This window comes from Paroedura picta, chromosome 3, assembly GCF_049243985.1.
Source record: "Paroedura picta isolate Pp20150507F chromosome 3, Ppicta_v3.0, whole genome shotgun sequence".
NCBI classification, from domain to species: domain Eukaryota; kingdom Metazoa; phylum Chordata; class Lepidosauria; order Squamata; family Gekkonidae; genus Paroedura; species Paroedura picta.
The window spans coordinates 120,005,572-120,020,512 of NC_135371.1; the positions used below are offsets into that span (position 1 = coordinate 120,005,572).

Sequence of the window (14,941 nt, forward strand, 5' to 3'; positions counted from 1 at the left end):
ATATCTCACAGCAAAGAGGTTTTTAAAAAACCCAGCAATGGAAAGAATCCTGTGAGCAAATATATCCTGATCGCACGGGTGGTGTTCTTTAGCAACAATAGCCTATGGTAAAAATAAGAACAAGCATCATTCCCTCCACAGAAGCAAGTAGGTGTTTTCATTGAATGGGCACTGAGCCTTTCAGCCCTGCTTTATTTTTAAGTATTCTATATCACCTTCTTACTCAGGAACAGAACAAGGATAGAAAACAAAACCTTATATTAAGACAAAACGAAAAACAAATCATATGCTAGGTACAAAACAATAGACCAGAAATATCCAACCTCCATCCTCTCTACACCTCTATTATGGAAAAATACTTGATATGGGCATGTTTGCATGAACAGAACTACAAAGCGCATACATTTTGGGCTTTGGACACTGTTCATATAATGCAGTTCTGAGCATCTGTCAGTTGACAGGGATCACAGGTATAACTATTGCCCAAAGACCTACTCATGTATTTATCCACACACATACTGGATGAGTCTCCACACAACAGCAATCCACATGTACAGATCTGATATAGTACAGAAAGGCATAACAAACAGCATTATGACTTGAGCTCTGTTACTTAATAGAGTAGGTCGAGCTGACCATGTAAGGGCATTTTAAAGCTTTTGAAGGCCCAGTCCAACTAAGTTCCAAAGCCTGCTTTCAATTTCAGTTTTCAGGCCCTTGAAACATGTGATTAAAAGAATGCAGAGTATTTGCCTTTGACCAGTGAGTAACCACACCTAACTAAGATGAACTTCCCAGGTCAGGGCCATGGCTTTTTCAGAGTTCTGCTATGCTATGCCACAACCGTTCACTCTTAGGAGTGATGTCTTCTGAAGGCACCATCCTGAAAATGGGTAAGATTGGGACCTGCCTGTGAAGGTGCATTCTCTGTGGTGGATCCCACTTTGTGAAACAACCTATGAGAAGAAGTCAGAAAGACTCCCATCATTCTACAGAATATGCAAAACAGGTATGCTCAGAAAGGCATGTTTATAAAGAGATCAGAACTATAGTCTGCAAAATGGAACTCTTGTACTAGGCATTTGGTTGGGTCCATCTGTAACAGCGCCTCACTGTTAAATAACAGCCTAAGGGGTGGGTGGGTGGGTGAAGACTGGGTGGACCCTGCCTCAAACAGGCCATGCCCACTCAGAACTTTGGCCCAATCATTGGCCCAGTCGCCGCCAGTTTGCCCCTGACCGGTGAGACCGCCGCAAGTAAGTGTGGGGACCAAAGTGACAGGGAAGGTTGGGGAAGGAGGCCTCCTCCCCCCGCCCTCCCCTGTCCTTTAAAATGGCGACGTGGTCTAGAGCCGGCTCCCATCTGCGGTGCCAATTTAAATTGATAGGGAAGGCCGGGGGAAAGGAGGGAGACCTCCCTCCACCCCCTGGCCTTCCCTGTCGCTTTACAATGGTGCCGGGAACTGGAGCTGGCTAGTAGTGTAGTTTGAGCAAGAGAAGTACTTATGGGAAGGAGAGGCTAGTTGGTGGTGCCCACCATTCTTCCTCAGAATTCTGAAGGTGACTGCAGGCTCAGCTGACTCTTCGCATTTGATGTTTGAGACAAGAGATAACTCACAGCTCATTAACACGTTGATCTCAAGTCATGATCATTAACAGAGGAAAGGCAAGCAGAGATGGCATAAGAAAATGATCACACAATAATGGTCCTTCCTTTTATGAAAACAGTTAACAATGCCCATACCTTTTGTGACTCAGACTGTATTCTTATTAAACATAAACAACTCTTTTGGATGTTTACCTTTGTTAAATACTTAGGAGAAGCACGTGCATTCTTAGTGGCTCTGTACTTGTTGTCATGATGAAACCTTCATTTTAAGCTCCACTCAAAAGTACATGAAGTATCCCTGTACATCTAGAATCACTAGCAACTTGTGCACCTTTGACCTGAAAATTCTTCCCCAAAGTGCTGCTGCTCTCTGGTAAATCAAATGTGTGACTTCTTGTACTTCCACAAACACTTGCCCCTTGGCCCACAGGAAAGAGCCAAGATGACCTAATTATAATTAGGGTAACTGGAGTTGGATGGATTGGATGAAATGCAATCCCCTTGTTAATTAATCATCCCCTTGACAGAAATTCAAACACAATTGAATGCAATCAAATCTCAGCAGTCAGACTTCTCTTCTCCCAGGAAAATAGCCATGCACAAGGCTGAGCTCTGTGGAACTTCTCAAAACCTATGTTTTCATTACTGATCAGACAAAACTGTCCTCATGTTACCTCTTGCTCCTGCCTTACAGCATAACACAAATCCTGCAAGAATACTTAGTCTATAATGACGCTGGTTTCCTGGACTGAGCTGTGCTTCTCTTTGTACATGCACATGGCCCCACTGACAGACAGTACATTCCTATTTAAGTCTCGGAGTCTTTAGGGGCTTGAATATGGCACCCATTTTTCTTCCTGGCTTTCCAATATAAGATTCGTTAGTTCCTGGGTGGGAGTGAGAATGTGTACATAGAAGAAGAACTGGTTTTTTTATATCCTGCTTTTTGCTACCCAAAGACTTACAAGCACCTTTCCCTTACTCTCTCCACAACAGGTGGGAACCCCTGTGAGGTAGGTGAGACCCCTCAGGGTCTTCCATGTTGGTCTGTTCCATGTGTAGTTAGAATTGTGATGTTTCTAAATGATGATGACCATGTGATTTATAGATGTTTTTAAAATTTTGAACTAGTGCACTTCATGTAATAAATATTTACAATTAAAAATGTTTTTGCAGCTCAACCTTTGGGTTCCTATCAATAACGGCACTTCAACTTAAGAAAGTTGAAGCCTATCTCATTTTTGGTTTAATGTAAAAACACACATGTATTAGCTTTGAAGGAATATGCAGCAGTGGTACAGAGAAGTACTTTGACGCCGTACTGTTCCTTCACATTAGTCATCCTGTCTTTTCAGGCTCAATTTGGGCACAAAGAACACAGCTGCACCACCAAAAACTAAGGTGTTTGCTTTTATCACTGATTTCTGGGCAGGGCATTAGGATTTTCTGTATCGTTTTTATATCTGATTTCTAATGGGATCAAACTTTTTTTGCTTTAACTATCTCAGCACTGGAACTTGGTATTAGTGAATCAATAAAGGGGTAGGTGGATGGGTGGCAAACATTTTTCCTGAAGTGCTACTAGACTGTGCTGTGAACTTCCTTCATGTTGTCAGAAAAACCATTCAACACATTTGACAGTTTGCTACAGAACAATTCAGAGGCTATTTCGTGGGCTGGGTGACCTTGGGGGATTGGTATTCACAAAATGGCCTCACACAGCCCATTTCTCTCTGGTTTCCCATTCAGGTTTGGCTCATGTGGATGTTTGCAGAAAGCTTTCACTGGAGCAGATACATTGCTCTCTCTGCATACTAATTTGTACTTTTATGCTCAAAAAGCTTACCAACCAATCAGTGAACGAGCCCACGCTATATGACTCAGTTGCCCCCCCCCCCCATCCTTCAACTGTAGGTGTGTGCCTCACATCTCAAAACAGCCCAGGCCAAATATGTTTGTAAAATAGGCAACAAAATAATTATGTCATTGTGAATGACTATGAACTGTAGAAGGGCTAAATCAAATGGGTATGGTATTACAAGCAAAGAATTCCATTATCCTTTATGACTATATCATGAAGACCCCTTAAGTGATGGGTACCAAAGAAGAAAAGCACTGCAATTCATGATCATAGGAAGGTCACCCATATTGCTTCTATTCTCCAAAATGTAATCAGTGTAATAAATGTAACTTGCAAATGATTGAAAGCTAATATGCAGATGGGGAAAATACAGACCAGTTGGAGTCTGTGATTTGAGTGTTTATCTCCATGCCTGTTTGGAGGCAAACAGATACAGAACATTCTGATTTAGAGGTGAAATAATTTACCATAAAAATCTCCTGACAATTCTTTTCCATGACTGTTTGTGGACAAACAGTCTCCATATGAATTTCTGTGCTCATTCTTCAGTTAATAAGAAATGGTGTATTTGAATTTCACTGGTATATTGAATTCAAATTTGTGGTCAACTCTCACCTCTGGGTTTTGAACTGTCAAAGTTTGGTGGGTTTTGAATTTTTAAAAAATTCCATTCCCCCAACACTATTCTGGAACAGAATGAAGTATGGACTGAAAGGAACACATGGCTGGAGCCGCAGAAAGAGACAGGGAGACATGAAAGAAAAGGGAGACGTAAATAGAAACAGGCTCTTGGGGCTTGTCCCCTTCTCCTGTATTCTTATTCTTCTAGGGAAGACAGACAGGCACTTTAAGTGTGCTGAAAGTGTTTTGAACACCCATTCTGTAGCTTGCTTCACAAGTTACATTAAGTGATCCATGTACAGTGTACACGTCGTTTTCCTTTATACATACATTGAGTAATTCCCATGCTACATTCAATGCACGTACAGTGTAACTAAAACCACAAATATATCTAGGGCCAGGTCCCCAGTTTCATTTGTGAAGGGAAGAGAAGTTGGTTCTTACACATAGATGTACATATGTAGAGGCAGGGTATATGTGTTTGCATTGTGCATGCTGGTTTTTATGCCCCACTTTTCACTACTCAATGAAGTCCCAAAGTAGCTTACAATCCCCTTCCCATCCTTTACCCACAACAGACACTCTGTGAGGTAGGTGGGGCTGAGAGAACTCTAAGAGAACAGCTCTGTGTTTAGCCTGAGATCACCCAACAGGCTGCATGTTCAGAAGTGGGGAATCAAACGTGGATTTCACAGGGCTTTTGAATGTAGAAAACATGTTCAGACTGTCTCCTCCACACTTCTTCAGTTAGCCAGCTTGGTGTAGTGGTTCAGAATAACGACCTCTGGTGAGATGGGTTTGATTTCCTGCTCTTCCACATGCAGTCATCTGGGTGACTAGTCAAAGTCCAGTTAGAGCTGTTCTTACAGAGCAGTTCTCTTAGAGCCCTTTGCATAGTAAGAAGTGGATGATAGTGAGAGTGGATTTTGGCTATTTGATATTTGACAGAATTTGATAGTTGACATGCTCTGATATTTACTATTTGACATAGGAGACATTTGGCATTAAAATCTTAACAATTGACAATGCAAGATAATAAAGGGTTTTATCCTGATTTGAACCCAAAAGTGTCTCCAGGATTGGTCCAACTACCACTTCTCAGTGAGTCAGTGACCATGCTTAAAGCAGCATGTCACTGAAGTTGGAACCATAGCTTCATCTCTCATTATTTGGGTTGCTGGCTTCACAAAATGCCATAGCTCATCCATCTTTCAGCTTGTATACTACAGCACTCTGTTTCTTTGCTGTACAAGAGTTACAAAAGGTGAAGGTGTCTCTTTGAGGTGGCTTGTTATTTTTTAAAGGGGTGTTAAACCTTAGCCTCCCACTTGTCCAATTTACTTCAGCTATAACGCAAATATTTGGCCCTGCTGCCAGATACAACCGACCAATTTTGTGGCTGGCATTACTGCTTTTGTAGCCTTTGATTGAAAGGACAAAATTGGGGTTACTGTGTTAGTCAAAATTACCTGTTATTTTAGCTAAGGGATGACTGTTGCCAGTACTCAGCAATAAAAGAGATAATTTAGCAAAGTGCCAAGGTAACCTTTTCAAGGCTGTTTTGTTCTCTCCCCAGCCATGGTGCTACAGAGACTCAAAATATAACACTGTTTTCATGTACAATTATCTCACAAGTCTTCTTCAGGGGCAATGTCCTTACAAAGCTGGTTAATAAATGCCAGCTTTGAGAAAGAAAAGCCCAGAGTGATAACACATGGGAAAGAAAGGGGTTTATGTGGTATCACTCCTCCTAACATAGAAAAGCTGACATTGTCAACTGCGTATTAGGGCCACAGCAGACACAAACAGTGCTGACACAAGAATAGTTCTTGTGCTGCTGAAGAAAAGATGCCAGAAGCACCGGGAACAGCAAGGGAAGGTAGCAAGGAGTCCCAGGCTCCAAGATAAGTAAATAAAGATTCAAAACACATGAAAGAGGAAATGGAAGTCTGGTCTGAGGCTGAAGTAATAGGATTCAATAAAAGAGTGAATTCATAAGTCATCTAGCTGAATGGAATCCCAGTTGTCACCCAGAAGGAGGCATTCTGGAGACTCAAAAGTACACGTTAAAGGGAACTCTCACTTAGCCTGCATATATGCATACTCCTGCTTGTGAGAAACAGCCATCACACACTCACTTTATAAATGAAATTGGAGTCTAGTACCTGGATATATATGGGGTTTCAATTACACATTCAGGTTAGAATTGCCAGACCCCCCTGGTAGATCAGGGGTCCCTTGCTGCCAGGCCCCACCTCCCCGACACTGCACTTAATCTGAAAAAGAGGGAAATGTAATATCATGCCTACATCACTGTCCACGTGACCTGGAAGGGATGTCATCCTGTTTGGGCCACCGGGGATGTGCTGTGATATTTGGGCAAAATCTCTATGGTAGAAGCCAAATTTACCATAAAGTTTTTGCCCAAATACCAGAGTGTCACCCCAACATCTCAGAAACTATGTGGGCAGTGATGCAGACACATTGCTGCACATCAGATGGGCCTCCCTCCTGCTGCTGATAAGTCCCCCCATTCCATGTCAGGAAGATCTGGCAACTCTAATCTCTACATGTGATGACTGTACCATGAGAATAAAGAATAATCAAATGTATACCACACAAAGATTCTGTGTGCGTTCCCTGTAACTTGTGAACAGGGATTACTGAGAAAGGGGAGGCCTTTTAAAAAATACCCCCCGCATCCAACCTCTATGTTTAGCAAGAGATGAAAGGAATAGTGTAAGTTTTTATATTCTGCTTGTCCCCCCCCCCCCTCTTATGCGGGCTAAAACCATCTGGAAGAGGTCAGTACTGTGGCTCTAATCAATATCTCCACCCCTCCCCTGCATCTGCTTTCAGAGGCTAAATTAAATCCCATTCAGTATCAGGCACAGTGTGGTCCTGGAAAAGAGTAGCTGTGGAAGACAAGAAATATTTCTATAAATAAGGAAACACAGAAAATGCTCTGTTTTCTGTGAGTGAGAAATAGGGTCATATTTAAATCAAGCCATTTGAGGAATATGACCCTACATATAATGCTATCAATAGAATACATATGTTACTTCATGAAATATTCTATTGATATTTGCTTGGTTTTTATGCCAGTAAAAGGATTACTGGCAGAAAGAGGAAAGTTACAGCATCTGTAACTTTTCACTTGTGTCTTACCATTAGAAGGTGTCTGGTGTGCAGTGCTTAATATCAGGTGATTATAATTTGGCTCTTGGTCATCTGAAATTCACAGAAAAAGAAGAAAATGCCCCTTTAGGAACAACTCAGCAAGACTCTTTGGACCTGCAGGTAATAATTATAATTCATATTATTCATGGGAAATCTCTGCATTATTAAGGGGAAGAAAATGCTTACAAAAGAAAAAGTGCCTTTCATGTTACCCTGCAAAAAATTCAGATGCCAGATAAACATATTAATGAATGATGGCACCCGTGGTGCTGAGGCCACAAATAGGATATTCAGTAAAGTGAGAACCACATCCAAAGAATAAGCATCCCATTATCCAAATTTCAGCTAGCAACCTATGAACAAGAGAGGTTCATACTGCAAATACTCATATGGTCATTTGTAGCAAATGGTTATTTGTAGGGAAACAGTACCCCTGAGCATGTTGCATGGAAGCTCCTTTCAATGGATCCACAAGACAAACTAGTGGTGGGTAGTAACTCACAATGTGGATCATTTAATCTTATATCAGCCATTGATGAAAATATGATTAGTATGAAAATAGCTCACTAGGTACTGACAGCTGCCACAAGCAACAATTTAAAGCTGCTTCCGGTATGTATATAATACACAGTATGCCCCAAATTTACAAACACAAAAATAGAACTTAATAAACAATTGATTTAGCAACAGCATTCACTACAAACTCGCCCAACACTTTCCTATGTTACAAAGATAACCCCAAAAAGTGATGGGCATATCAAAATGCCAACTTCTCTGTTCCTAGCAGGTCTACAGTATAGTATGAAGCCAGAATAACCATGAGAAATGTTTCTGGAAAAGACAGCTATATTTCCTCTTGGAACATCCACAAATGGACAAGGGGAAACCATGTAAACTAAGCAATGTTTTAAGTTTCACAAACGATGGTATTGTATTTAAGGATGAGCAGAACCCAAGAAAATGTACTTTGTGGCAGTTGGTTTGTGGTGTACTACTACAAATGTTTAGTGGCTAAATGAACTGGTGAGGTTTGTGATTCAGTAGAATTCCCCCCCCCCAATGCTAGACACCACACTCTCAGGAGACCGCTGGCTTACTTTCCTCTACCTACCCACCAAGGCTGGTAAAGACTGGATTTACAGGGGTTGAGTTAGCCCCCCCCCCTCTATCATCCATTATTTTCAATGGAGGGGGAAAACAGCAAAATAGTAAAGGCCACAGAAACCTAGCAGAACAGAATCTAAGTCCCTGAAAGTCTCTACAGTAGAAACTGAAGGTGGAGGGCATTTTTGCAAGCCCAGCAGAACCAGTACAATGTGCAGAGTGCCCAGGGGTACCAGTGCAATCAACAAGTGCCCAGCAGAATCCAGTGTCATTATGGCAATGCCAGTTCAACCAGACTGATTTCTAGCACAGAATCACACTCCATGCAAGGGAGGCTTTTGCAAGCCCAACACAACGAGGTCAGTGTGTACAAAATGCTCAGCAGAACCCAGTATTGCTGTGGTAATGAATGCAAAAGAAAACTGATGTCAAACCAGAGAATCCCTGCAGTGCAAACTGAAGGAGGGAGGGACACAATATTTTTCAAAGCTCAGCACATAGTTCAATGTACTCAATTTCTAGCAGAACCCAGTGCCACTGGCATTGCAAACTTAAAAGTACTGATCTCAAAGCAGAGTCAAAGGAAATCCAAACAAGGTGGATGGGTAGATTTGCAGACTCTGCAAAAATCCCTCTTCAAACTGACAAGACTGGTTTGAAAGTTGAAACTGACTTCTCTGTTGCTTTGAAGTTTAACAAACATTTAGATGGAGTGGAGATGGTCTGTCTAGAAATGTATCTGTTCATGAACTGTCACAAACCTCCACGAACAGCTTGAACATTTTTGGAAAGTTTGTGCTGGTTGACCTGCCACAAACGTGATTTGACAACTGGCCAAAATATGTTGTGCCCATCCCTAATTGCACTTCCTGGGCATTAAATGAAGGAAGAATACATGATGTTGGCAAGCCAAAAAGTTCCTGTATTGTTTAGGTCAGTGCTGGATATCAGGTAACACTGCTCAACAGCAACCAATTAGTGTACCTGTTGATGAAAAATAATATGAAATAAAATGAATTACAGAAGGTACTGGTAAGCTATAAGTAAACCCTATTAACCGAGAAGAATGCAGATGGGATAACAGGAATGTCAGAATCTCCCTGGAATTTCTGTCATGTATAATGCTTGTCCTGTGATGCTGCCCAGATGCTTGCTTTTGACACATCAAGGTTGCAACCTGCTGTTTGGTTTACAACCACTAACTTTCTCACAGCAATTCCCTACTTCCCTTTTTCTCCCCGCCTCTCCCTCCCCCCCACTCTTAGTTCCCTTTTTGTAGTTTCTCCTTTGAAATGCATTTTGTCACTTTCCCAAGGGAGGAAGGAAGATGCGTTCTCCCATTTTATATATATTCTCATGAGCAATTCTCATGAGCCCCTGACTCAGGGACCAAGAGCCTCAGTTCTGTCTATGCATTTCTACAGGATGTCTTCATTCCTTAATAAAGAAACATTCCTATGAAGAAATTTGACTTATTGGGAAACAGAGCACTCTGACAGTAAGGTAGCTGCTAGTGTACCATGTGTCACCATAAGTTTGCAAACAAGTTTTGGCTAAGCAAGTGGCTAGAATCACTACCACCGGACTACAATTCTCATGAGCCCCTGACCGCAAATGCTGTTTGACTACCCCTGTAATAGGCCAATTTCCAGTTCCAGACAGGATTAAATAATCCAAGGGGAAATATTTAAATGCTGGAGAACTACATGTATTAGTGTGTTTCAGATGTTATCCCACATGCTGACTAACTATATGTACCACTTATATGTAAAGTCACAGAGAAAATGGAAAGAGGACATTTTTTTTAAAGAAACCCTTCAATTCTAAGAAGCAGCTCCTAAGATAAGCTAACACCTCCCCACCCCCCGTTGTGCATCCTCTAACGATGTAAGAGCAAATTCCCCTAAGATCAAGATCTTCCTGCTGACTGCAGTGTCAGGATGATTTGAACTACATAAATATTTTGGCCTGTAGCATTTCAGATTCTCAAACTGTGACTGAAAATAGGAACTGAAGCTTAGTGTGGGAAAAACAAAATTAATTTGTGACTGACACAGGTTCACATACTCAATGGAACAGGGAAAGGAGCTGGATGAACAATTTGTCCTTCTTCCATATCTGATATAATACAAGATGTAAAATTCACAAGCTTGTGCATGGTGATGATTTCTGGTATTCCCAGGTCTTTCTCTGGAGAACGACCATTAATCCCATGGCTCAGGGTTTTGCAAAAGAAGAAGCAGTTCAAGGTGCTCATATGCCTTCTTTTGCTGCTGCTGTCAGCCTGGGAATTGGCAGTGTAGACCTAAGCAGAGTTCTAAATTAATTGAACTCGGTGGGATTAGAAGGGTATAACTCTATTTAGGGTTGCCATGCCAGTCTCAGAGCAGAATAATTTTCATCAGATGTCACTTGCTTGTCTCAAGGAGTGAGGCTTTTATGTCAGATACAGTGCGTATGCGTGCTACATCAATATTATGCACTTTGGAACTGCAATGTCTGACCAATGGTATGTTATACATCAATAGTGTTCTGATGAAGACAGATAGTATCAAATCCAATTGCAGAGTTAAGAAAACTTAATGTCTTTAACCAGTGCCATCAAAAAGTGCCCAGCAGAATTCTTAACTTTCCTTAAAGGTTTCTGCTGATTTCCTGCTTCTGCTACAGCCCACTGAATTTCTGAAAATTTGTTGGGAGGGGGGCAGTGGACTCTTTGGAACATCTTTGTGTGTGTTGGGGTTGTGTGTGTCTGTGATGATTGATTAATTAATTAATTAATGCACAAGATATAAAATAACAGTAAAGAAGAATGCTAAAATTCAAGTGAAACCTGAATTCTTAAAATCTTAACTATTTGTTTTGCCATAGATAAGAAAACAATCCAACAAGTCAGGCAGATAGACTAAAATGTATTTTATGAGAGCTTGGCTCCAGTAGGAGGAGAATCAGGACAAATTACCTCCCCCTCTTACATGCCCTTTCTTATTGTTGTTAGGTGCGAAGTCGTGTCCGACCCATCGTGACCCCTGTCTTCCCCTTCTTCTTTTGCCCTCAGTCGCTCCCAGCATTAGGCTCTTCTCCAGGGAGGCCTTCCTTCTCATGAGGTGGCCAAAGTATTTGAGTTTCATCTTCAGGATCTGGCCTTCTAAGGAGCAGTCAGGGCTGATCTCCTCTAGGACTGACCAGTTTGTTCGCCTTGCAGTCCAAGGGACTCGCAAGAGTCTTCTCCAGCACCAGAGTTCAAAAGCCTCAATTCTTTGACGCTTGGCCTTCTTTATGGTCCAATTTTTGCAGCCATACATTGCAACTGGGAAGATCATAGCCTTGACTAGATGCACTTTAGTTGGCAGGGTGGAAGTTGTTCTGATGCCCTTGAGTTTTCTTAATATGATTGGGTACGGGGCAGATGGCAGCATGCTTTATGAAGCAGTGATGTTCTAGAAAAAAAGGAATATTTCTATGCCTCTTATGTACAGGGCCATATGACACCTCTCTTTATTCAAATCCAATATCCTAGTCTGAAAATAGGTCTGTGTAAGTGTGAAGATGCACATCATGCCTTGCGCCAATATAGCTAGCCACCCTACTTGACAGATGGGGCCACTGATGTCCTAGATATTTTGAAAAAAGATTTTTTTTAAAGGCAGAATGGAGAGAAATGGCTCCTTTTCTATAATCTGCTTCTTGCTTTGGATGTCAAGTCTATCCTGCAATGCTACCTGCCATTTTAATAACCTCATTATATGATGAGTATATTACACAAAGTTGCACTTTTGCCAAAATGGTTCTGGTTGCCAAAATGGTTTTTCAATATGTTGCACACTCAGTTCTAATTTGTACCACTTTGTAGCTTTATTTGTTGCTACTGTGGCCAGCATCTAACTGCCACCTACCCTGCTGTATCAAGAGTAACAATTCTGGGTCTCTCTGCAAGGGCAGTGCTGCATCTTCAACATTTACTGGTTGCAGCAGCTAGCTATTTTATACAGTGGTCATTTTAAAAACTGAGAATTCCCCCCTCCCCAAATAAAAATGTAATTTGTAACATGAAAGACAAGAATGCGTTCTCTATTCTCGTGTTGATAGGGGGAAAAATGAACAGTATCCACAACTTCAAGAGATACCCTGGAGGCCATCCAATCCGACCCCTCCTGAATCTAGCTGACTAAATTGTATTTGTTTAAAGTATCTTTTTCTAATGGCATCTCGTAAATTAGCATAGCACAAAGCCATTCCCACACTGCTGAAATCTCTGCACTGCTGACCTCGATGCAGCACTCTTTGCAAACAATGCTAAAGAGTACTAATATCAATAACGTATTTTTTAAAAAATGGTGGCAGGCTCTTCTGAGCCTTCTTGGGTTTAATGAGACAATTTTGCTAATGGAGCCGGCCCGGGAGGGAGAAGGCGGTCGGTCGTGCAGCCCTGCAGATGATATGCTGAGCTTAGATCTATCTGCTGGAAAGCTCCATTAGGGAAATAGAAGATTAATAGGGAGGGCTCTTGGTTTTCCAAAGATAACAATAAGGATCCTCTGGGTGCAGCTAGAGAAGACAGTGAATAACAATTACCAAGGGAGGAAAGGAGGAGAGGGAGGCAGCCATTGGGATCATGCTTGCTGCAGAGCTGCCTAGAATGCCGAGATGCGTATAGGACAGCTGATGCTATGAGCCACTCTAAAGTAAACGTGCCAGAAACCAAGCAGACAGATCCACTCAGTGGCTTTCAAAGGGCACTTATATCTTTACAAAGTAAAAGAGCTCTGCAACCAGAATGGTGGGATATAAAGCAGTTCAACACACTGCATTATGGCCCTGTTAAGAGTAATAAACTACCTTCCTTTCTTCCCTATATCCTTCTGTAGTCTTGACAATAGCCTTGAAGTTTTTACATGATGATTTTTAGTGTTACAGAGATCCTTACATCCTTTCTGTTTCCTTCTGTCTGAATTTTGCTCAGTATTTACAGATAATTGTGTTGCATTAAAATACAACTGTACTAGCAATGACAGCTTCTTCATGCCATCAAGGGCACTGAAACTATTCATTTCTGGTTGATATATTAAATCCACTTGGGTTTATAGAGCCAGGGAAGCCCTCTTTCTTTCTTTCATTTTTTTTGGGGGGGACATAGCCCTTCCACTATCTTTGCTTTTTAAATGTTTTATAGAAAAGCCAATACAAAACATTAAGGCAACTGCCAGCAGTAACAAAGAAATATATGTACAAGAACAACTCTGCTGTAGCAGATCAGAGGTCTATCTAGCCCAGCATCCTGTTTCATACAGCAGCCAACCTGTTGCCCTGGAGGGCCAACAAACACAGAAGTCAAAGTCTTCCTCTAATGTTGATGCCTAGAGCTAGTATTTTAGAGGTTTACTCCCTCTGAAGGTGCACATTTCTTTTAGTCACCAAGACCATTTCTGCTTGAGGAATTCTCCCTGGCCCAGCTTCTCATTGTTAGTGGGTTTAAATCCTGCTTCCAGATGACATCAGTGCTGTCCTGTGGCTGCCCAAGGGCGTTCACTATTCTGGCTGTCAGTTGCCCTGCAAGAGGGGAATGTGGATAAATCCACAGTCCCTTTTTTGCTGCAGGGGACAACAAGCTGAATGTTGCAGCAGGACCATCAAGAAAGGAAAACTCTGGCTGTCCCTTTCCCTGCCCTCCCAACCCCCCCCCTCAGCCCCCCTCCAACATCATCTCTGCCTGCTTCTGCTTGCTACCTTGCTCACTAGACTGCTGCCGCCAATGCAGCCTTGCCTGGCTTCTCCCCACCCTTGCCTGAGTCTTCTTAAAGATTCTTTAAAATGCTTCCTGGCTCTGCAGTGCTGCAGAGCCTCAGGAAGCAGGTTTATTACTTTTTAAAAAGTTGTTATTGTGTTGCAACACAAAAATACCTTCTAAACATGTTAAAAATGGCTTCTGGTGGCTCTGTTTACTCTTGAGTAAGCAGGTGATTCTGTTTTACTCATGAGCAAGCATAAGCAAGATGAAGTTGCCTGAAAAGGAAGCTGGGGCAGTGGGGGAGGGGAGGATGAGTTACTGCTTGCTTAACCCCTTCCAGCCCTGTGGCTGGCATGGGAATTGCAGAACTGTGCAGGGGGATGTGTTTACTCATGTGTAGGCCTGCAGCGTGTGCTCTTGCCTGCATGCTTTTGCTGGGCCAGAAGGGGTTAGGCAAACAATAACTCATTCCTCGCTCACAGTATAGCTCCCCCCCTGCATACTTCTGCCAGGGCTTACTCTGCGTAAACACTCTTCTCACTCACACTTCAACCTCCCCCCCATGTGCTACTTCTTCTCGCTGTTGCTTACTCATGAGTAAACAGTAACTCATTCCTCGCTCACACTACAGCCCCTCCCTTGCTTCTGCTGGGCCAGAAGGGGTTAAGCTAAGGTGACCAGACTGCAAGGCGGGATGCACCATGGCGGGGGCGGAGGCAGGCGAACCATCCCCCCTCCCTCCCCCCCCCCGACCCTTAGAAGGGCGACGGCAATGACGGCAGCGGGCCCTCCCTCCCCCCTCCCTCCCCGACTGGCCTTAGGGTGGCAGCGGCCTGGGT

General features: G+C 42.5%; 1 protein-coding gene across 5 annotated transcripts in view; it reads right to left on the reverse strand.

Moving 5' to 3' along the window:
* The window catches only part of SHISA6 (shisa family member 6), a 413,188-nt gene that overhangs the window by 22,665 nt on the left and 375,582 nt on the right, over positions 1 to 14,941 (reverse strand). For 2 of the 5 annotated variants that reach the window (XM_077327467.1, XM_077327464.1), the window contains exon 5: positions 7,259 to 7,321. The exons of the other annotated variants lie outside the window; for them this stretch is intronic. In XM_077327467.1, the coding sequence (XP_077183582.1) occupies positions 7,259 to 7,321 (63 nt within the window). The remainder of the gene's footprint in view (positions 1 to 7,258; positions 7,322 to 14,941) is intronic. 5 annotated transcript variants of the gene reach the window in all.